Genomic DNA, 25064 nt, shown 5'->3' with positions numbered 1-25064 from the left:
GCAAAGGATGGCAAGACCTGTATATGAATCTCGGTCTTCTCCCTAGCCTAACTGTATAAAAAAACCCAAAATGATGATTTGGTGGACCTAATCTAAAGAGGGAATAATTTAGTGGGTGAACTTGAGATACCCAAGAGTCACTCAGAAAAGTTTAGCAAATGGCAATAAGAATCTTTATCCTAATTACAGGAAAGCTATAAGTTTGAATGAGGGAGTTAATTTAAAATGATTCTAGGGTTGGAGATGTGTCAAGGCACCTGCTACCGACTCCAGAATTACTAATGTACAAGTTGGTGCTGCCCATATGATAGAAAACACCCCAGCCCTCTATAGTGGGGTGTTTAAAATAGAGTCTTTCCGAGGCGGGGGGCTGGGGAGGAGTAGGGGGATTGGTACCCAGGCCTCTAAGCATCCCAATCTCAAGTAAACCATCTGCTCACTTCAGTGTCCTGTTACAGCTGACACTGTGGAAAACTTTGAAAACTATTCAGAAAGAGCATCCACACTTACTATTGTTTTTTTTTTTTTTGAGGAAGATTAGCCCTCAGCTAACTACTGCCAGTCCTCCTCTTTTTGCTGAGGAAGCCTGGCCCTGAGCTAACATCCGTGCCCATCTTCCTCTACTTTATATGTGGGACGCCTACCACAGCATGGCGTGCCAAACGGTGCCATGTCTGCACCGGGGATCCGAACCAGCGAACCCCGGGCTGCCGAGAAGCGGAACGTGCGAACTTAACCGCTGGGCCACTGGGCCGGCCCCCACACTTGCTATTGTTATAATGGTGGGTGTCATTTAATTCCCACATTTCCTGTACTTGACCACACCACCGAGTTCCAGCAGGCAACACAGAGACAACCGGCCCCACACTGGGCCCCTGTGCTTCCAGGCAGGTCACTTAAAGACCATAGAGAAGCAGAGCTCAGCTATGTAAATCACTCATTTATCTTATTTTCCTTATCTCCCCACTACCCCGGAAGTCCCTGAAGGGTAGGGAATTTTATCTGTTTTGTTTGCTGACGTATCTCCAGCACCTAGGATAGTACATGGCACACAGAGTTTCCTCAGTAACCTTGGTTGGGTGAATGAATAAATGAATGAGTGCATCCATGTTTTCACCGTGACTTGGAGCAGACCCAGGTAGCCTATCTAGAAGAGTGAGCTGGCAACAACAGCCCTGATCATTGTCAACATCCACTGCATTTTAGAATTTGAATGTGGGAAATGACAACATGGCTGACTCCTCCTTTTCTTGGCTTGATTTTCTTCTGGATTTTCCAACTACCTGATCTTTACCCACAAGACAGAGAAATAAAGACTGGGGTTCATTATGTCTTAACAGGCCTGTCAGCTTCAACTAGACATACATTTCTTTTCCTTTCCTTCACTGAGCTGTTAATCTGAGAGTTTTACCTAATTATTCGACTTCAAGGAAGGCAGAAGTGATTTTCTGCATTCACGGTTCATGGATTTAGATACGTTGGGGGTCCTGGAAATCTTTTGTTTTTTCCCTTCCTTCCTTTCTTTTTCTTTCTCTTTCGTAAAAATTCATTTAATAACAATTTATTGAGCTCTGTGGAGTGGCTGGCATTGTTCTAGGCATTGAGGAGAAATACAAAAATAAATAAAACATATCAATTACCCTCAATCAGCACATGGTCTATTGTATAAACAATAACTGCAAGACAATGGGCTCAATGATGTAGTCAAAGCTTATGGAGAATGGTATGTTGGCACAGAAGAAGGAGCCAATAGTTCTGCCAAGAAGAGTCAGAATATGCCTTACAAAGGAGGTGACACTCAGGTGTAGTCTTGAAGCATAAGTAGAAGTCACAAGTTGGAGAGGGGTGAAGTGTTCTCAGGCAGAGGGGCGACCATGTGGAAAGCTTCCAGGTAAAATTCCATGTAGTAGAAATTAGTGAGGTGTGCCTGGTGAGTGGGGGGCATATGGAAACATTTGGAGATGGGCGTGGCAGAAGCGTTGCCGGGTGTGAAGCTATTACCAGCCAGGCCTTTTTAAATATGAGCTTTTGTTGATGGACAGTAGATATTTACAACATGTTTTAAGCAGAGGAGCGATATGTTTTAAAAGATAACTTGGCAGCCGCGCTGAGGATGGATTAGACAAGGAGTAGGGGTAGGGCTTACTGCAGTTTTCAGGAGAGAGAGATGGATTTAACAGATACTTAGGAGGAGGAAGTGACACTTTGACAATAAATAAGGAGGGCAGGAATCAGGGAGTAAGTATTGAGTTCTGTTGTGAACATGTGCTCATTCATTAGTCATCCAAGGGAAGATGCCCAGGAGGGAGGTAGAGCTGTATGTCTCCAGCTCTAAGAAGGGGGAAGTCTGAGGATATGGATCAAGGAGTCATTTGAGAATAGATGGCATTTAAAGCCAAGAGAGTAGGAAGATCATCAGGAAAAGTTCTAAGTGGAAGGTCCCCATCATAAGTGTTAAATTATATGGCGGATGCCCGTTTGGTGTTGGACGAATTTCACTTCTTTAAATCAGGAGTCCATGGAACCCTAAGAGATGTTTCAAGAGGTCTGGGGACCCCTAACATTTTAAGTAAAATTTTGTTTAAACGTAGCTTTTTGTTGGCACAGAGACTATAGCTTTTGCCAAATTCTCAGAGATCTGAGCCAAAAAAGGGTTAAAACCCACTGTGTTTCGATAAATATTTTATATGTCCATGATACTTAGAATTAAATTGAATTAAAGAGAAGTTTTCAGCCTGCAAAATAAGTTCTATATAATGGTTTTGTTCTCACTTGATCATTTTTGGGAAAAGAATCTAGGTTCCACCAGTGTTTTGGCGATGGGGAAAGAGGAGGGAGAGAGGCATCAGAGTTTGGTTAGATTTATGATTTGGTTAGAAATATTTCATATTTCTATTCTGTTCAGATCAAAAAACCACAAAAGAGTACTTCAGATTAAATCTATGTTTGATCATAAAACAAAAGTGGACAATTGAAATAATTACCTGTGTGGTTTAAAATGATTACCTTTGTCATTCTGAATGAGAAATACATTCCAGGAATTCCTACATTACCATGCCTTCAGATCCCTCTCCCCACCACCACGACTACCTACTCTCTCTGGTTTTGTTTCATATTTTGAACTTGATCCATGTTTCTCATTTGACCATTATAGCACATAGTCAAGTCTTTCTCCATTTTAGCCTTCTGCATGTAAGAGAGCTTTCAGTGAAGGTTATATTCTTTTTTCAAAAACTTTTTTTTTTAAAAGATTGGCATCTGAGCTAACAACTGTTGCCAATCTTCTCTTTTTTTTTTTCTTCTCTCCAAAACCCCCCAGTACCTAGTTGCATATTCTAGTTGTAGGTCCTTCTGGCTCTGCTATGTGGGACACCTCCTCAGCATGGCTTGATCAGGGGCGCTAGGTCTGCGCCCAGGATCCGAACCAGCAAAACTCGGGGCTGCCAAAGCGGAGCGTGAAACTTAACTGCTTGGCCATGGGGCTGGCCCCGAAGGTTATACTCTTAATAGAATCTGAGTACAGTATAAAAGTTGCCAATTCTTTTGTGCACCAAAGGACATTATTAAGAAAGTAAAAAAGACAACAATGGAATGAGAAAAAATATTTGCAAATCACTTATCTGATAAGGACCTAGTATCCCGAATATGTAAAGACCTCTTACAACTCAACAATAAAAAGATAAATAACCCAATCTAAAAATGGGCAAAGGATTTGAAGGAACAATTATCCAAAGAAAGCATACAACTGGCCAATAAGTACATGAAAAGGTGCTCAACATCATTAGTCATTAGGGAAAGACAAATTAAAACCACAATGAGATACCACTTCATACTCTTAGGATGACTAGAATTTTAAAAAATTAAAAAATAGAAAATAAGAAATGGTAGAGATGTGGAAAATTGGAATCCTCATACATTACTGATGAAAATGTAAAATGGTGCAGTCACTATGGAAAACAGTTTGGCAGTTCCACAAAAAGTTAAAGATAGAGTTACCATATGACCTAGAAATTCTACTCCTAAGTATATACTCAAGAGAATTGAAAACATATGTTCATTAAAAAACTTGTACATGAATGTTCACAGTAGCATTATTTATAATAACCAAAAAGTGGAAACAATCCAAGGGTCCATCAACTGATACATAGATAAACAAAACATATATTCTTACAAAGGAATATTATTCAGCCATAAAAAGGAATGAAGTACTGATACATGCTACAACATGGATGAACCTTGAAAACATCATGCTTAGTGAAAGAAACTAGACACAAAAGGCCACGTAGTGTATGATCCCATTCATACAAAACGTCCAGAATAGACAAATCCACAGAGGCAGAAAGTAGATTAGTGGTTGCCAGAGGTTGGGGAAAGAAGAGAATTGAAAGGTAGGGTGTTTCTTTTGGGGATGATGGAAATGTTCTGGAATTATATAGTGGTGATGGTTGTCCAACATTGTGAATATACTAAAAGCCACTGAATTGCACACCTTAAAATGGTTAAAATGGTGAGTGGTACATTATATGAATTTTATCTTAATAAAAAATGCAAAAAGGGCTGGCCGAGTGGCTTAGTGGTTAAGTTTGCGTTCTCCGCTTTGGCGGCCTGGGGTTCACCAGCTCATATCCTGGGCGCGGACCTACGCACCGTTCATCAAGCCATGCTGTGGCAGCATCCCACACAGCAGAACTGGAATGACTTACAGCTAGGATGTACAACTATGTACTGGGGCTTAAAAAAAATGAAAAAACAAATTGCCAATTGACTTTAGCTCTACCCCAGAAATAAGACAATCACAGAACCCACAAACTTTCTTTTATTATCTTTTCCATTGTCTTTGTAAAAGTCAAATGCCTTCACATAGGATGAGTATTTCTCATTTGAGGGCAGCAATATTTATTCTAACTGTTAAAACCTCAGCACATGGGAAACCTCACATGGTGAATACCTGAAGAAGCGCAGGCAGTACTGGGGCGCATTTGCTGAGTGAGTTCATTTCTAAAGTTGGGATAAATCAAATGACAAGGCATTTTATTACAAGCTTCTCCAAATTTACAAGAGTATTCTCAAACTTGAAACTCTTTGGAAGTGATGCTAGAGAATAAGGAAGGTAAGAACCCAAACCGCCAACTTCTCTTCCCAGCCTCCGTTTCTTCTGGAAGGGAAAGCTAGCCTTGGTCATGGAGGCATTCTGGAATTCTCTTGAATTTCACGCTCTTTTGGACTGAGATTATTTACACTCCCATGTGGAATACTGAGTACCATAAACTTCCACCATGCACAGTGTTCCTGCTTGATCCCAAGAAAGCTCATTCCTTTTATTTCTACTTGTCTTCACATCGTACAGCAAAGGGGAAATCCGTGTGATGGAGAGGAGGGGCTTAACTTTTTTAAGAGAGGCTGGTGACAATGCTAAATAACTAACAAAACATGTCCCGGCCCCAGCAAGATTGATAACCATGATGTGGTTAAAAAAATAACAAGAATTCCTTTTCAAAGTCGTTCTCCCTGGCCTTGTCTGTGTGCCCATCTTCCCTATTAACTCTTTAATGATTCTGTTCCTAAACCACAGAAGCTCTCTGAGTGACAGGCAGGAGCAGCTACATAATTTGTGGGGTCCAGTGCAAAATGAGTATGTGCGGCCCCTTGTTCAGAAATTATTAAGAATTTCAAGAAGGCAAGGCAAAGCACACACGTCGCAGACCCCTGGTCTGGGGGAAGGAGTTTGATCAGACAGATGTCCTGGCTCCTGGCTCCACCACCTCCTTCCTGTGATTAGAAGTGAGTTACCTAAACTCCCAGAACCTTGCTTTCCTCACCTGAAACAGAAAGCTAATAATGCCCACCTCTCTCGTTGCTGCCAGGATTTTTCTTAGGGTCTCAAGCTTGAACACTATTGTTTAACATGTTTTCAATTTTTCTATGGGGAAGGGAGCACTATGTATTTCGATTGGGCAGGAATGGCAGGAAAGCCATTTGGTGGATTAAATATGGGTCCTCCAAAGATTAAGGAAGGGGGCCAAGCGGGGCTGCGCTCCCTCTCATCTCCAACCTGACACGCTTTGCCTCGCCCTGTGTTTTTATTAGCTTGTATCCTCGGTACATCAGTGGCAAGGGTGATGAAACCGGTGGCAGATTTAACTGCCAGGCAGCTGGGTCACCGTCCCGTGGGTCTTGTTGTCATGCTGCGATCTTAAAGCGAGCACGGCTGTTTGGGCCGTGCTTTCCACAAGACTCCGAGAGAGCCCACTGAATAGTTAATCGGTGGAAAAGGAGAGGAAGAAGCTGTTGCTTGCAGAAAGCACAGAGAAGCTGCTTTGAAAAATCCCAAGGTGGCTGAATATCAAGAACACGGTTCCTGCTGTGGGCAGCTGTGTGTGCGAACGGCAGCCTGAGGGCTTAAAATCAAATCTCCAGCATGGGTTGGTGCCCCTCCCCTGGGGCTTTGGCAATGGAAGCAGAGGCCTAAACACTACAAAATGAAGAAAGCCTCAGTGCTATGGAGGAAGGTGATCATTTACAGTTATCTGTTTTATTGTTAGCAGCATCACTGAATAATGTTTTCTAAAGGAAAAAAGAAAAAGAAAAAGAGTGCTGAGGAGAGGAAAAACTGGATGGCTTATTTAAAAGGAAAGCGCTGAGGGCCCCTTACCTGAAACCTTCTCATGTCCCTTGGGTTTCCCGCTGTTTTCAAACAATTCTGATTGCACTTGAGGAAAAATTTTAAAAAGAATCTGTGAAGAGAAAGCAATGTGTTACATTTTTACGTAAACATTTTTTCAGAGAGAATATATCTGCATTATATTAGATCTGATTCGAAAGTGATTGTGTTTCAGGTCTGGGGAATTTCAGCCGCCCTGCCTGTGAAGCAACACGGCTGACCCTCTGCAACTTGAACTTGTAAATGTGGCTGTTTTCAGTCCCAAGTCCTGCGCCGCCTGCTTCATGACTGTTGAGGACTGTGAACTGGTTCACAAGCTGGTCTGGTGCGTACGCCCACCCCCAAGTTGCTAGAGCATTCTCTCTCTCCAAAAAAAGCCTTCAAAAGCAGCAGTGACTCCTGCCGTGCAAAAATGTCTTACTCCAGAGGGTTAAAAATGGCACGATTAGCCCAGAATCCTAGCGCTCCTCACATCTGTGGCTTTCCGCTGGCCACACACACCCTCATGCTCACACACCTCACATGTACACCCTCACACACAAAGCAGACCTGAGATTTTCAACCAATGTACATAAAGTCAGAAAACGGTACGTTACCATCCAAAGACAGAGTCTTTCTGTGAAGGCGTACGCTGGGGTTGTTATGATTAATAACAAGTGTGAATGTCCTTTCAGACCTTCTATAGATTATCCAGAAAAATACAAAGGCACAGAATAACTGTGTGAGGTTATCATTCATAAGACATATTGTTTAAGCCAACATTCTCCTAAATAACCTGTTTGTGCAATTTTAAAATTAGGTATCTTGAATCAGACAAGTACATCAGCCAAGAAAAATGGCAGAAGTGGCCTTTTCAGCCACTTACCTATTTAATGTTTGGAATTTTGTTTCAAAATACAATAAGTTTTTCATTTATTTCACTTGCAGAGTCCTTTCCCTAAAAAAAAAAATAAAATAAAAAAATCCAGCTTTTGCAGTGTTAAAGTCCCAGGTGAGCTAGGCCTCTTTCCCTTTCTGTTACTATGACAACGAAATTTTACCGCAGTCCCAAAGTCCCTTCAGAACTCTCACATCCATGCCTTGAATTAGAACTTTAAAGGAAAAGATATACATTTTCCCCAGGATTTACCAACAAAAATAAGGAGAAATCAACAATGCTTCCAAAAATTCTATTTTAAAGCAACGGTTGGTGAAATGCTCTCACGGTGATGGTTTATTTTTATTTATTTTTTTAACAATCACACAAAAGAATTAGAGAGCACTCCAATTAATTGTATTTATCACTTATAACAAAACCTGCTGGGAAGATAAACAGTAAATGATAAAGGAGGGGAGAATGAGCATGGCACTCTCCAGAGTGTTTTCGGTATCTGAGGTTCTTTAACGCCAGATTTGGTAAACATATTTGGCCATGTGCTCTTGACCCTATCTATGAATGAGATTGGGTGTGAATTTGGAAATAACAGCTAAGTATTTTTTTGTTATTTTATAACATCTGCTTTTCACTTCTTCTGGGGTGGGAGGCTGGCATCACTTCCTGTGTGCGAAGGGGTCCAGGGTCTGCATCTGAGCGACCTCCAGAAGGACGAGGAGCAGGGAGGGCTGCGCACTGCTCTTGGCGGTGTGCGCACTCGCAGCCTGCCCCCATGTCCTAAAGTGCAGTAAACGTCTGCCCGAAGCAAGCGGAGCGCCTTAGAAAGGACTGCAGCTTTTATTTAAGAGAAGATTGACCAGAATTCAAACATTTTATTTTTTGAAGGGGAAGAGTCTTCCATTTGCACATTCATAGCACAGTCAGCTATAGCCACTTACAATACACAGAGGATCTCTCACGATATACTTAGAACTTGCCTTTTTCTCGCTTGTGTTTCTCTCCAAACAATAGCCCTCGACCCCACACCACATCTGTCCAACACCCCCGTCAGTGATTTACTTCTTTTCCTCTATTAAAACCAAATCGAGTTGCTTTTTCTCACTAACTCCTTGAGTTTGGGAAAGTTCTGCCACACTGGGCTCCTCATAATGCATTCTGTGTGTTACGGCTCCCCTTCCTTACCCCATCCCTGCTCCAAAACATATCTGGTGAAAACATTAATGTTCACGAAGGCACTATTATATGAAGGGTGTGGTGGGTGGGAAAGTGCAAAGGAGATAAATGTTTACATAAAACAGAATTGATTTAAGGGAACAAGGGGCCTGCTGAAAGGCTTTACTCATTTTAAATTAGGACCCTTAACAGTTCTTTGGATGGGAAACACCCTGTGTTGACTGTTTCGCTGGCCTGAGGTCTGAGTTTGTAACCTACACAGCCCCCTGCACACTAAGGAGATACATTCTGTTCACAAAGGGGAAGAAGGTGGTGGAAGAGGGTGGGAGTAAGGGAAGAGGGAGAGAGAAAATTCTCTGACATTGTGTGCTACTTTCTAAAAGAAGGCACAGCCACTCCTAAATGACTAGCAACAGAAATTAAGGCCTGGCTATTTTATATGTGGGCCTAAAAATTAATTGAAAGAAATTCTGGGACTTTTGACATCTCTAATTTTTTTTCTCTTCCTTTTACTGATGAATTCCACCTCTCTCCCCATCACCCCCTCCACCCACTGTGCTCAGGGTCTTGGTACAGAACCCTGTACTAACCATACCATTCATTAACCATGGGGTAACTTGCAGGGAACAAATCCCCTGGGTCTGGATCCCTCCGAAGCCAGAGCTGCCTGGAAAATGTCAGCTCTCTCCACTCAGAAACGGGAAACCAAAATGAATTACAAGATTCAGACCAAATGCGCAGATCCTCATCAGCATGGAAGTTGCTATTACCACTTTCTCCAAACAATGTTGACTACATAAATATTATGACCACTTAGTGTGGTACACTTTACAGGGCTTCTGATCCCATCCCTTAAGAGTAAACACTAACAACTCTCGGTTTATCCTTGCTTTACAGATAAAGAGGAATAGAGAGGTGGGGTCAAAACAGGAACTCAAGCCCTTAGATTTCAGTCTGGTTCCTAGGTCAACCGTGGTGATATAATGTACCAAAAGGCATTCTTTCATTCCACAAATATTTAGTAAATGCTGACAGTGTGCTCGTCTCGACTTGCTACCAACTAACTATGTAACCAAGTTACCTCACTTCCTGGGGCCTCAGTTTCTTCAGCTGTTAAAAAGAGGGTTTAACTGGATTATCTCTAGGGCTCCTTCAACATTAATATTCTATGATTGCAAAGAAAAATGTGTAGAGTTGAGAACCTTCCAGAAATGGCTACATTGGGGGAAGAAATCACTGAAGACAAAAAGACTATTTTTTACTTATTTTGACTATTTTGAACTTATTAAATTTCAACAGGGGTGTGTGGGGGGGTTTTCTGCAATAAGTCAAACCCACTGACTGAGACTGAGAAAGAAGAATCATCAAGGATAGCTGATTGGTGGAAAACGGGGCATCTTGGCTGATGCTCTGGCCAGAGCTGGCATTGCCTCAGGGTTGATGGGCAGGTTATTCAGCGAGATGCACCATTCCCTTCGGATCCTTTCTCTATGCTTCTGAAGTAGGAGAAGGTGGCTCAAGAATATCACATCAGAGCCATCTCTGTCCCTGCTCACCAGCCTGTGTGCTCCAGCAGCTGAAGGGTACGGGGGTCACAGAGGGGAGGGGAAGAAGGCTTGCCAAACATCTACTCTGTGCCATGCTCCAAGCTATGTGCTTGATACACAATGCCTCATTTATTTCTCACAATATCTTTATGAGTCCAAATCCTCTCACAGCTGGGAAAAACAAAGGCACCAAGAATTTAAGAAATTTACCCAAGCTCACACAGCTTGTAAATGGCAGAGACAAGGATTTGAACCTGGGTCTCTCTGGCAGCAAGGTCCATCTGGTGTTCTGTTCCCTGCACCAATTAGATTGTGGTGATAGTTGTGCAACTCTGTGAATATACTACAAACCAATGAATTGTACACTTTGAAAAGGTGAACTTTATTGGATGTAAATTATATCTCGATACAGCTATTTAAAAAAAAAACTTCAGAAAACATATTCTGAAAAAAGAAGAAGAAGAAGAAGAAGAAGAAGAAAAAAAAACCCAAGAAGGATTCTGGTTTCTTGGAAAGTGAGAGGATTATAGCAGCCCAAGAGGAAAACATTAGGTCAAAGATAGTTGCATGACAGTAAATTCCTACTATTGAAAACCCCTGCTGAATTTATTTATTTGCTCATTTGATCAGTTATTAAGCGTGTAGTAGATGCTGTGAAGCTTCAGGCACCATGGCAAACGAGATGGACAAAATCCTCGCCCTCATGGAGCACACAACCAAAGTATTCAAAATATGCTTCTGTAGATTCTGAGATGAATCTGGAGACCCCTGAACATGGGTCGAAGATCCCAGGGGATTACCTAGTACCCCCAAAATCTCTTCTGCTCCCAATCTCTGGAATATTGGAAATTCAGCACTGTTCAAGAACAGAACCAAAGCTCCTAGATGGCTCTAGATGCATCCTCAGCCCATTCGACATAGAAACTGAGATTCACACTAGATGCACAGATAGGGTGCAGAGTTAAGGCTCAGTGGTGGGGCAGCGGGGGTCTCTAAATCACAGGATGGGTAAGTACTTAATAGTCATGATAGACTCCAGGATCATACCCAATGATCTGACTAGTACAAAACCCAGCATAATCTTTCTCCAGATTTGTGGAAGAGGCCACTCAATTTTATCTCCAATTTGAAATCCCAGATATAGGGCATTCTAAAAAATTATAATACAAAAAAATCTTTAGGAAAAGTCTGTGGAGGGCATGGAAGTTTCTTTCAAGAAGAAGATTAGACAGGGATGTTTATCACAGGAATGTGAACTTGGCACTACTAACAGCTACCATTATGCAGAGCCTTACTCTATGTCAAATAGTATGTAAAATACCTTTCACTTGGAAACTTCTTCCCTTAAAAAGAATCTAATTCTGCCTTCTCTGGAAACAACTCCTGCAATGACATGGCCACATCTTATACATGTGGAGATGAGAACATTCCACACTCTCCAAGGGCCAAGAGCAAGGCTGCTCTATCTGGTTCTTTCTCTCTGCCACAATGGCCACATAAGCAGACTGGATCACTAAAGTCTGAGCCATCTATAGAGTTGATATAGTTTCACAAACGACATAGATGCTTAAAGGCCTATGTCCATTCATTTTTTAGGAAGACACACATTTTATCTGCATAACTGCTAAACCTCCTTTTCTGGAGTCCAATAAATTAAAATACAATTGGTTTCCACTGTCCGAGCATGCTTCTGAAAAGAAGATAAACCCGTTCCCTCAAAACACTCTCATATCATTTCTGAGACCTACCAAATGTAGGTATAGGCTGGATCATAAAATCATATTTGAAAGGAATTGGCAGTTGCTTCTCTTCTCCCAGGATACTCTCAAGCTTACATCCTTTGGGGGACTAGGCAGAGTGAGGGGCTGTGCTGGATGGACACCCATAAGGCCATTTTCTCACCCTGAAAATGGCCCACATGGCGGCTTTATATGGTAGGAAAACCCCTAAGTAATTGGTTTCCACTTGAGATCAGTGAAAAACACAATAATGATGTTCCAGCCTTAGTCTAGGTCGTAACTTTAATATCCTCTTTGAACCTTCTGACAACAGAGAGAACACATATTCCTCTCCCCAAAGCCTCCAACAGAATCCGAATCCAGGCAGCCCAAGTAAGGTGAAGGGCAGCAGTGGGCCCTGGCCTTGGACTCAAGATGACGTGCCCTTGATAAATCTGTTGATTGTTCAGGTGTCAGCCCAGAGAAGAAAAGGCCTTGATGCTCTAAGAACCTTGTAAAGACTCTTAATTGAGTCCACAAAATTGAAGAGATGCTGAGAGGTCAAACTCCCCATTGGCTCTTGCTACATCCTAAAAACTTGACAATGGGGCATCTGAGAACACCTGGTACTTGAGATCTGCCTGGTAAGATGGCCGCTGGCACAAAGGTCCAAGAAGATCCCTGCAAAGGGGAGACGATTTAAAATTTTTGACTGACTGGCTTCTTTAGCTTTATATCAAATACTCCCTTTTATAAGCTGATTTTCTATGTAATCCATTTTTTTAAACAATCCCTTAAAGTACAAATATAAATATATGGGCAGAGTATATATAAAATCTTTAATCTCCATTGACATTCCTAAGGAAGGACCATATTACCATTAAAGCTTATTCACCTAGGCTATTTCCAGGAAAGTCCATTTCAGATTCAAAAAATTTAAGTTTACGGAAATTTTGTAAGCAACAAACTTTCTTACTTCCAACTATGCTCAACTCCCCTTGACTAAAAGATTAATTATGATGATTATAATAATAAATAAGTAGCCCATATTCATTGACCTCATATTATTTGCCATGTATGACTTCCCTTAATCCACCCAACTCTGAGAGTAGGAGAATTAACATCCCTATTTTACAGAGGAGACGAATAAGGCGCAGAAAGTTCAGATGACTTGCCCAAGGTCAAACAGCTAGTAAGTGGAAGAGCTAGGAGTGGAACTCCGGTTTGTCTGACTCTTAGAAAAACATTGCTCTGGGGGGAGTTTGGCCAAACCTCTTCTGAAGGAACATGTGGGACAGACTGCCAAGCATCTCAGTTTCAGGGGACTAGTACCGCATTGTTCCACACGGGGGATCATGTCACATCCTTCATCTTACTCTCTGGAAAGGAGAGTAGAGTCATTCTTCATGTTATACCACAGAACAAACAAACAAAAATGTCTATCACTCCTATCAGGGACAGCATCTCTAGAAATTCTGTGGCTATTTTGGAGTGTGCAGAGGAAGATAAGCAAGTCCATCAGATATCTGGAAAACAAGATGTCTCAAGAACCCACATGGTCCAAAGATGGCACGGCCCAAATAGCTGCAGCCTGTCTCTACAAAGAGAATGCAAAAGCGCTGAAGTGGATGAGGAAGATTCAAGGCCATTTGTCCATCAACACTAAGGAGAAAAAAAATCCAGAACTTCAATGTATAACACAAGAAGTTGAACTAAATCTTGAAAAACATTTTTTGAGAATCAAGTCACTAAATACAAACTTTGAAAGCATTGCTCAAATGACAAAGGAGACTCTCCTACATTGGAGATTTTGAAATACACCAGCAAGCTAATTTCTTTGGAAGTAGATAATTTCAGTCCTATATGTAGCAGCTCATTGCGGGGGTTGGGGGGTGGGTGGGTGGGGGAAAGGAGGTCTTTCTACCAAGCCATTTCCACATAGTGTCGAGGCTTCTGCAATTATTATCTTTTTTGCTTATTATTTATTGTAAAACTTAGGGACCTTTAGTTTCTTCCTCTGTAACATGACCTCCTGGGCCAGTAGTGAGGATTAGTTACCCACGCAAAGTGTTTGGGTGGAAGCCCAGTTCATAGTAAGTTAGCTCGTTCACCTTTTGCAATGGATGCTTGTACCCCTCTCCCCTGAATCTCCTTCTCCCTGACTACATTTTAAAATGGCCCATTTTCCAAACAAAATTACACCAGAGGGAGTTGCCACAAATTCAAATCTGGTTCTCTCTGCACTGCTTCCCTCTCCAATATTAATATACATTTCGACTTGAAGATCGTCCCTTAATTTTTAGGGATATTTTAAAGACATTTTAAAAAGAAAAAAAAGAACATGTAATTAACCTCTTACAACAGATTTCAGGAAAAGAACAACAGCAACAAAATGGGGGCGCGACATCCTCATCACTGTTTTCAGTAAACTGTGCTCAGGCAAAATAATGCAGAGCTTTGGTTCCTAACTGGCAACGGACCCATCGAATCATTTTCTATTGGCGTTCACTCCAATTACAAGCTCCTGGAAGCGGCATTTCAGTTTGGCAATAGATCCTTCGTTACCAAACACACTGCCGTATTCATTTAGGCACCAGGAGGGAGCGACTCCCCCCGCTGTGTAATTCTGACTCCTGTATTGACAGACTTCCTTTCAAAGCCATTTCTTGATTTCTCCCGAAGTGAATGTCCCCATCGCTCCCCCGGCAAGCAGTCGGCTGTAAACAGTCACAGAGGTGCAAAAACAAGGGGCCACTGTGATTCTCCACTTATTTCTGACACCACAGTTCCTGAGGACTTCGGGTTGTATGTTGGGACTTTTCTTCCTTCTGTATTCAGACACATCTTCACTCTCCTGCATTCCATTTCTTGGCACCATGAGGCTCGTAGGGAAGAATCTCTGAGGAAAAGTCCTTGTTTTTGGACTCGGATGAAAATCTGACACCATTAATGAAAATAAAAATTGAACACTTTGGGCTTGAACTGGAATGAAACCCAACACTAAGAGCAGGTTTGTAATTCCAATTGTTCTCATCAAATGCCTTTGGAGCGTTCTTTGTAATCTGCATAGTTCTATCTTTTCCTTTTTTGTTTTTGTTTTTATTTTTAACCTGCATCCTCTTTTTTGCCCTATCCTTTCTCTCCCTTCTCATCAAGAAAAGGAAAAAAGACTGAGTGAAACCGAACACATAACAGACTGGCTTCAGAAAACATCTTTCAGTGAGACTTCAGAATTAGAATACAAATCTATTTCCCTTTCTAATGCCATGACTATTCAGGTGAAGGAGAGAAATGAAGTTATTAGCCAGCCATCAGCCTAATGGGTCCTTCCCGTCCTATTTCCTTAGCGCCCCCTCCTCAGCTGCAGCCTCCCCTCCCCCTCCCGTCTCTGCCCTCCCTGTGAAGCTCATCTATGCTAGGCTGAGCAGTGAACACCAATTACACCAAGAGCCCTTTGCTGCTGCCTGGTCCGCTGGTTTTACTGTTTTGCCAGATGGTTGAGGCCAATGTGTAAAACTCTCTACCCTACCATTAATTCATAACTCGGTAATAACTTTCCCACGGCTCCAGGAAATTGAAATGAAGTGCAAATGTGAATATTTGGAAAGGGAATCAAGGTTGGACAACTCTTTTACACCTGCCAGAATAGATACCAGTCAGCCAAAAAGATACCCGTCTTTACACAGGCTGGAATGTGACTTTCCCGAAATGAAGGCCGACTGACTCAATCTGCAATACCAGATTAAGTGGCAAACCAAGTTCAGAGTTTGGGCTCCTCCTATCATCACTTTCTTTCCGCAGTTTCCAGCTTTATACGTATTGTACCTATGGGTCCCTTCACTAATGACCTTGAGTTTGAACATCTATGTAACGCTATATTCTTATGACAGAGTCGTAGATTAGCAGATAGGAGTGCATTCTCTTGCTAAGACAGGACACCATCCAATGTTTGTTAGCATCATTAAACTAAAACTGACTTTTCACCTGCTCCCATACCATATGCAGCTGCAAATTTTTAAATTAAACTATGAAGCCATGCATAAATTTACATATATTACAGACTAGCCTCTCCATTTAACATGCAAATGTACTCCAATGTTTCAGAACACCTTCTGTCGCTAATTAATTTGCTGAATTATAATTAGACTAATCCTGCATAATTAATAAGCACAGATTTTTTTTTAATTTGTAAGCAGCTTGAGGAGATCATTCACTTCCTTCTATAAACTGCTAAGTAAGTGTTAAAAAAAATCTGGAAAGAACATGTGTGAAAAGGTATGTTTGATGTCGCATACAAACTCAAACTAGCGTGGAAGATACAGAAGTCAGTATTGATAAAGGTACATATTTGAAGCCAACATTCAAACAATCAAAAAAATCACATTCAGAGGATGGGGACTAATTCTCCCTTTGTCTCCTTGTATATAGTGTTTTATTCTTTGCTTTCTATCCGTCGGATCTTCCAAGATCACAGAGGCAGGAGAGGATTAAAGTAACCGTATGTTGTATTAGGAGAGATAATGATATTAACACTCCACTGTATATCAAAACACTCGTGCATGCTGGGTGCTTATAAGCCCCTTTGATGGTATTTGGAATCATTTTCATTTTGGCTGCCAAAAACACCCGAGATCTATCTAGTGGAAACAATTAAGTTCCATTAGTACTGTATCCATTCGGTAATGATTACAATGAAGGGTCCCTCTTTAATGCTGTAGAGCAGAGTCTCGAAGAAACATATGCAACTGTGCACTTGAAAATGTGAAACGATGTAGTTTTATAATCAAGCACGAAGCTTAATTTTGACCCAAAAAATAAATCAGGATCAGGAGAGTTCAAGGTATGGGTAGATGACTTGTTAGAAAATTTGAAGCAAGGCGGGAATCTGGAAGGCCAAGGTAAGCTTAATAGATAGTCATGCAAATTGAAAACAAACCTAGAAAGATGAAGTGAGAAATGCACGTTCTGGCAGAGGAAGTTATTAAACCTTCAAAGAGAGGAGAAATATCATTTTAGAGAAAATAGAGAGCTCCTTGGCCCTTCCACTCAGCTAAATCACTAATATCAGCGGCCAAAAGACTGTTGGGCCAAGAGGATAGAGCCACTTGAAATGTGCCTGGCTTCCTATCACTGCAATTTAGTTTTTTTATGGTGACGCTGTACACAGTAGAAACTTCTGATGAATGGGAAATGATTTTCCCAGGTTCATTACCATACCAAATGTACCTTTGCATTACTAGTCAGCCAGTATTTTCTTGACAAACTTAGGACATAAGCTAGCTTGGGAGTTGAGAAGAAAGTTGAAAAGGCCAGGAGCACCTCAGAGGCCTGTGGCCATAGCTGGGAGCAGATGCCAGGGGGCCAGCCTGAGGAGCTGCTTCTGCTCCTGCCCTGAGAGGTATTCACCTTGGCCTCCATCTCTTCTTATCTAGAAGGAGAACGGGGACAGCTGCCTTATGGGGCTACTGCAATGACTACCAGACTGAGAAAAATATTTTGAAAGCACCGAGAAAAAGCTGCAAAAATTTTTCTGAGCTAAGCAATGTTACTACTTGGATGGTTTGGAAACATAAGATATTTGGATAGTTTTCTGAGCCAAACCATAGCTCTTGCCTTTGGTCCTCATCTAAGAGATTAAGCGGTTCAGGAAGATTGTTAAAAGCCTAACAGAAAGGGAGCTTTCTGTGCCTTCTGTAGTTACTCAGAAGGAATATAACAACAGCTGGAATAATAGTACTAATAAGAGGCTAAAATTATTTTCTTTCAAAAAATATGAGAATGGCCACGGAAATCTTGAATAATGTCTTCACCTTTCAAGAAAAATCATTTTAATGTATTGTGCTTCTCTTTAAGACTCCCCATATCCCATCCTGAATGGTTATAATAGGAAATTTGGTTTCTCTGTAGTCGGGAATGTGTGCAGGTCTGTTTTTCTAAAGTGAAAAAGTGCCTAATGGTTAAACGCAGAGTGAAAGGGAGGGTCTCCCCGTTCTTCTTCCCGTAAAGTGTTGAACTGAGCTCTCTACATACTATCCGAAGCAGAGCTTAGAGATGGAAAGAGCTAGACAGGTCACCCAGTCAAGTCCCACATATTGATAGGCAAGTGGTTTGGTTTTGGGTTTTTTGGATATTTTTTTCAGCCTTGTCTAGCCAATTTCAAAATATGTACCAGTGCAAGAGAGTAGAAAGGAAGCAATCGTGATCTTCGTGGAGTTAGCTTTTGAGAAATTCCTGACAAGTTATTAGGAAGAAAGAGAAATGACTTTGTGGCATTTAAACACTAAGGTGTAAAGCAGTTAGTTAACGTTCATATTTTGGGGTAATGGGTACTTTCCCTTATGTATACATTCCAGGAAATTTATCCAATTTTATTTCTTGGCAGGAGGATTTTCCTCCAAGATCACTCGTAGTTTATTTTTGTGATTCTCTCTCCTTCCCTCTTTGTCTCTTTTCTTCTCTCTCTCCCTGTTCCCAAATTCATGATGCTATGTTGTGCTTTTTAAGGGCTACATAAACGTTGGTGGGGGTAGGTGGATTGGGAAGAAGCGGGGACTGAAGAAAAGAAACCAAGATGATAATTACATCAAAGCTCTATTTCATCTGAAAAGTATGACGGCTTGCCTCCACCCTAGCCATGAAGACCATATTCACAGTTAATGTAACCTTCATAAGGAAAAAGGAAAAAAGAAAGAATGTGTAACCTGACAGGTAGCAGGTGGTACATGTGGAATTATCATTGACTATTAACACCAGGTCAGGCGTCATATTAGCCACTTTCAGACTACATTTGCCAAACCCACGTAAAAATATAAAACCAGGTATTTCAATATTCTGTTGCTCCCTTAGCAAAACAGATTTTCTTATATTACTCACAGAAAAGTCAGCCAGCTTTCATTAGAATTTTTTTGTAACTTTTTTTTTCTTAAAGGAAGAACTAAACCTAGATGATATAAAAGAGAAACTGGGACAAAAATCAGGTCAAGAATTTGATAAAAAAGGCATTCGGATAAAGCTAATAATATTCCAGAGTGTTGTCAGTTTAGCAGACTATGATTACACTAGTCTAATCTCAACCCAACCCCTGTATCTACATGAGGTTCCAGGAATCAGTCATTATTTCCAATGGTTTTTTTTTTTCATTCAAACTTTATTGATTCTAAAAGCTCTATTAACTCTATGGGAATTGCTGACGTTTTGGACATTTCCAAATCTTAGTACCAAAAATACAACCTTCCTTTTAAACGCCAGTAAGAGATTTTTCTCTGTTCCACTTTTCTTCTTTACCTACAATACCATTGCATTTGTTCTAACTTTGGTCATTTCACGCAGACCACTAACTAGTCAGTTTTCACTTTGCCCATGAGTAGATAACCAGAGCTCTTCTTTCATTTTCTCTTTAAAAACTGATGCTCCAATGAAAAGTCTCATGATGGAACCAGAACACACCTAGACCCGAGCACTTGCCAGTGGGAACAGAAGCAGTTCCCGGCACTTCTCTGGGCCCATTCTACATTTCTTTTTAAAGATTAGCACCTGAGCTAACAACTGTTGCCAATTTTCTTCATTTTTTTTCATTCTTCTCCCCAAAGCCCCCCAGTACATAGTTGTACATTCTAGTTGCAGGCCCTTCTGGTTATGTGGGGTGCCGCCTCAGCACGGCCTGAGGAGCAGTGCCATATCCACTCCCGGGATCCAAACCAGTGAAACCCTGAGCTGCCGAAGCAGAGGGCGCGAACTTAACCACTCGGCCACGGGGCCAGCCCCATTCTACATTTCTATACCCTATCCTACTCTATCATAATGTTGCTCAAAAATATGCTGGATTACTAGAACGAGGTGAAACTGAGCCACTTTATTTCAAAAGTGGAGGCTAGGCATAAAATCATCCATCCCATTTGAGTCACTGGGATTTCTCACCCCAGGTTCAAAGAAAGGCTAAACGTAAATGGGACAGATTCATGCGACGTCCATAAGTCAGCTCCGGTTTGCTTAAAACAAGAACTTGAGTTCATTTTAAGGTTTTGAAAGTCCTTGACTCAGCCTAGCAAAAATTCAGCTTTCCACATAACTTCCAAACTGAGATTTCTTTTTCTTTTTTTAACCTGGTTTTATGTTACACAGTGTTTTACAAGTCCAGACCATTTCTAAAGATTAAAGTTGATTTTAGGTACTTATTCTTGCCCTTCATTAAATGCGATCTCTCCTTAAAGACTGATGCATTAGAGTATGTGTCTACACAGTCCATTCACTTTAGACCATGTAATCAGGATGACTCAAATAAAGAAACCTTTCTTGAGAAAGAGAATGTGGGGGTATCTGATATCTATAAAGATCTCAAACTTTAAAATAATTCAACCACTCATTTCCCTTGCCAGAGCAGATATCATTGTTGTGTCAACACACACAGACACACATATAAAGTAAGAGACAGGATAGCACAGAAAAACACACAAAAGTTGCATCTAGTCGCCAAAAATCATTCAAGACTTTCAGAGCCACTGGCTTTCTCACCCTCCAAAACGCCTTTGAAAGAAGTGCTGATGAGCCAAATGATCCTTCTCAAGTTCTTTTTGTAATACAGAAGAAAATCAAATAAATGACGAAAATGTTATCATGAGGGAAAAGAAAGGCCTGGATAATCAACACGCTCAATACCGAAGAATCTACAAAAACCAGAGACTTGGTTTTACCCAAATGAGCCTTCCCTGCCCTGGAGTTTAGAGTTGGGTTCGTGGTTTCTCTCCGTGCAGTGGATAATGGAAAACAGCCATTAAAGAAAAAAATTACTTCCCTTGGGAAGTTAGCAGCTGACCTGGAAGTAAAACATCTTGGCCCTTTACTCAGAGGCCACAGAGCCTGTTCTGCTTTCTCAAGAAACTGCCAGGACTTGAGCGAGCAGCAGGACTGGGTCCAGGAGCATGGGAAAGTGATGGCCACAGCTCCCTGGGGACGATGCACAGAAGGTCGTGCAGCCACGCTGCGGGAAAGGCAGCTCGGGCTCTGTCCATCCCAGCATTCCCCGCTGACTCGGACGCCAAGGATCTGATGCCAGCCGCTCCCTGGCAAACCTGTCGACAAGATCGCCACCCCCAGAAATGGCCCAGAAATGCCTCTGGCCCAACACCATCACAAGGAAGTCATCTTGGCTCATACATGAGTCAGAATTTATTGGCTGCTCATTCAACCTGAATTAAAACTATAATTCCACCATTCCTCCCGGTAGAATCCGGCCTTAAAATATGACAGAACCTCAAAAATCAGGCCCAATTTTTTTCACCATCCCTCAGCTTGCCAAGGTGATTATGACAAAACCATGCTGGACAAACGGCTAGGCATCTCTTCCACGTCTCAAATTCTTTATTTTTAAGGGGCGAAAAAAAAGATTTTACCACTTTCAGTAACATGACTATTCTAAGTTTTCTTTTGATAATGCAGGTTCTAAGCTGATCAAAATGTGTTCCCGTCTTCCTGCTTTGTTATCCAAGGTCTTGAGTTGGGAGTGAGGGAGACGTTCTTAGTTCGAGTTTGATGTAAGTCAACTGAAAGGCCCAGTGAAGTTTAATTCATGGTCTCTCACAGTTTGTCCTAATCTTTAAATTTATTATTTTGTTGGGAATATATTCTACCTTGAGGCTAGCCATGATTATAATAACACTGCTTTTGGTGAACAAAGCTAGGCAAATTGACTTTTACATTATAATTTAAAATAAAACAAGCAATAAAGCAGTTAGGGGACTAATTTTGTTCTAAACTCAACTATTTTAACCTCAGATGAATGTTTACCCTTCTCCTAATAAGATGACTCATTGAAAAGTGAAGATAAATGTCATCTACTTTTCATGTGATCTATAAAATTAATCTCCCATGCTTATGTTAATACCGATAATGTAATGTAGGAGGCAGTGTGACCTAGAGGATAAAACATAAGAGTAAGGGGATCATGTTCAATTACTGCCTATGTTATTGACAATATTTTCACCTCTCTCTGTTTTGCTGGCTACTCTCCCCTCACACACGTTCCCTCACATACCTTCCCTGTGAAATTGGGTAATACCTCTGAGAGATGCTGGCAGAATTACCCAAGTGCTTTGGGAAACAAAACGCTTTTTAGAACTTCCCTGTGAAATAGCAGATAGTGTTAACGTCCCTACCATAGCATCAGCCTTCTGGTAAATAACCACGACACATTGAACAAATTGTCTTTCTACTCAATAAAAACAATCCCCTCGCAAGCTCACACAGGTGACCCTCCACCTAAAGGGTTCCGTTTATTTCCAGAGAATAAATTACACTGAAGGAGGGCATGAAGGATAGTAATTAAGTCGCCAAGTTAAGAAGGGATCAATGCTTACACTTCAGGGGTTAAACCAAAAGCTGATTACATCGGGAAGGAATTCATGTTCTGTATTCAGCTGTAAAATAAACTGGGAGTTCTGTGTTTGGTGTCTGAAACATCTTTCGAAACACTAAATCAATTTAGTATCGATAATTGCCAGATATATGCTAGATTAAATGAACCAACACAGATAGCTTTGTTCACAGAGAAAACAGGGCCAAATGGCTTTCACTGGTACGACTAATCCCGGAGTCCTGTGGTTCGACAATCAAATGTCTGAGCCTGAATTTTGACTCCTGCAGCATGTAGTTTGGCACAAGACATTATAAAACCCAGCCATCCTCTGCCTTTAACATACATGCCGAATACCAGAGCAGTGAGGGGACATTTAAAGGGCCCATATTAGCTACAACTGTGCGCACTGGTCCTCGGAAACACACCAGATGCACAGAAAGCAAGGAACCTGCTCACCGACGTGGGGCTGAGGCTTTTCCCAGACCTGTTTCTGGGTGCTTTAGAAACACCTGCTTTGGCCTTGAGGGGACAATCTTAACAGTGGTTTCAAAAACGAGGCCTGTTTTCATAGCTCTCCAGCAGCCCCATAACACTGGTCATTTTCCTATTGTTGCAATTACAGGACTGAATGGGGCCCAGTAACTTGGAAGGTTGGTATTTTTTCACCTCAGCCCCTCAGAATATTTCCCTTTTTTGGGAATTCTGACATATCTTCTTTCCTTGTAAGTCTCTCAATTTTGAAAAGTTACAACAAATTTTATCCCTAAACAACTCTGTGAATTTCAGAATTTCTCTCAGGCTCTCTCAACTAGAAAAGAATGGGCTTTTCAAAAAACCAGGGTGTACGAAATGAGCCAAGGAAGGTCATCGGAGTGACTCGTGAGGGTGGAAACGGGAATCGTCAGGGCCGGGTTCCGCCGCGGACTCGGCACTTCCACAGCGCGTCTGCAGATGTGCAGGAAATTATTGGCAGAGCACTTGGAACCCTGCAGAAGGGGGCTCTGTGAACATTATCATTTGTCAGCCTTCGATTCTCTAATTCCCAAGTCCACCCCCTCACCCCCTAAGCCACCATTACATCACTTCAGCCAGTCCTTGTGAATACACTTCATCAGTGGCCTTTTGAAGTGTGTGTGTGTGTGTGTGTGTGTGTGTGTGTGTGTGTGTATCAACTGCCAGAAACACAGAATAGCTCTTCAGGGCCTAATCACTGGGCGGCCAAGCCTCTGGACAGGCTCCTTTGGAGGTCTGTGCAAGCCTCGGTTCAGAGCAGCTGCCTCTGAGTCACGATGAGCTGTGGGGCCCCAAATCCCTTCATAGCCGATCTGGGGAAAGGGAGAAAGTACTCAGCTTTTCATTTCCACGATAGAAAGGAAGATTTTTTTGCAAAGCCCTTATAGTCCATACAGGGAATACAGTTTAAAGTGAAGAGTGACCATTCCTATAATTTGGTTTTAAAATTGACTGATTATAAATGTTTCTGAAGTGCAACTAATAGCTGAAAGTACCAGCCAATTCCTTGCGGGCTCTACTCTCTTTTGCTATGTGTGTGTGTTTGTGTGTGTGTGTATGTGTGTGTGTTGCTGATTTTAATGGTTCTCTTACTTTCCCAATTTACATGATTTTAAACTATTCCTCAACTCCCCTCAATCCAACAGGTGTTCTAAGTAGTCTTGACTCAAGCATGCAATCAGCTCAGAGGGGTGAAGAGAGTTGTCAGTCCTCCTACTGTGGAGCAGGACCATCAGGTGAGGGCTCCATGTCCCCAGGTACCAAGATGCAACTGTGTGAGGAGGACCTCTTAGTCCTCTCCACGTGGTAGTCTGATTGGGGAAGTCAAGGGCTTCTGTGAGTTCTCTGGGACTAAATCAAAAGCTGGCTCACCCACTGTGGAGGCCGTTGAGAAAGAGAGGTATCTAGGAAACATCATGTCCAGCCTATGAAGTCTCTCCTCCCACCCACACCTTTCCTGTCTTTCTAATGTTCTTCCCAAGTCTTGCTAAGAAATAATACCCTATTGCTTGGATTGGATGGTGATCAAATCTCTTAGGAAATAGCCAGAAAGATGGAGAGGACTCATGCCTCTGTGAGTTGAACTTCAGTCTAATTTTTTTTTTTAAAGATTGGCACCTGAGCTAACAACTGTTGCCTATCTTCTTCTTCTTCTTCTTCTTCTTCTTCTTCTTCTTCTTCTTCTTCTTCTTTTTGCTTTTTCTTCCCAAATCCCCCAGTATATAGTTGTATATTTTAGTTGTGGGTCCTTCTAGTTGTGCTATGTGGGACGCCACCTCAGCATGGCCTGATGAACAATGCCATGTCCATGCCCAGGATCCGAACTGGCAAAACCCCGGGCCACCGAAGTGGAGCGCACAAACTTAACCACTCGGCTACGGAGCCGGCCCCCAGTCTTTCTATCTTGACTTTGACAAAGGGGACCTAGTTTTTTCTCTAGGCATCAGCTTCCCTGATTCAGAATGTGCCATATTAAAGGTTTTCCTTTAGTCAGAAAATCTGCATTGGTCCCATTTTCCATGACGCGCACTGATTCCTCCCACAGGTTCCACTTGTTGAAAGTTGAGGCATAAAGACTGATGGCCAACTTGCAGAGGCACAAGTCCTCCCACGTTTCTGGGATATTTTCTAAGAAATTTTATCACCATTCAACCCAGGCAATAGTTTATTATTTCATAGCTAGATTTGAGAAGTACACTAGAAAGTTCTATCCATCACCTTTGAAGCA

At 41.7% G+C, this 25064-nt stretch overlaps 1 protein-coding gene across 1 annotated transcript in view; it reads right to left on the bottom strand.

Annotated features, from left to right (window-relative positions):
* Positions 1 to 25064, bottom strand: part of EBF2 (EBF transcription factor 2) — a 185595-nt gene that overhangs the window by 50389 nt on the left and 110142 nt on the right. The window contains exon 7 of the mRNA XM_014845406.3: positions 6653 to 6734. Within this exon, the coding sequence (XP_014700892.1) occupies positions 6653 to 6734 (82 nt within the window). The remainder of the gene's footprint in view (positions 1 to 6652; positions 6735 to 25064) is intronic.

Source organism: Equus asinus, chromosome 3 (assembly GCF_041296235.1).
Source record: "Equus asinus isolate D_3611 breed Donkey chromosome 3, EquAss-T2T_v2, whole genome shotgun sequence".
Classification (NCBI taxonomy): domain Eukaryota; kingdom Metazoa; phylum Chordata; class Mammalia; order Perissodactyla; family Equidae; genus Equus; species Equus asinus.
The sequence above is the reverse complement of the archived record's forward strand: the minus strand, read 5'-3'. Positions and strand labels throughout refer to the sequence as shown.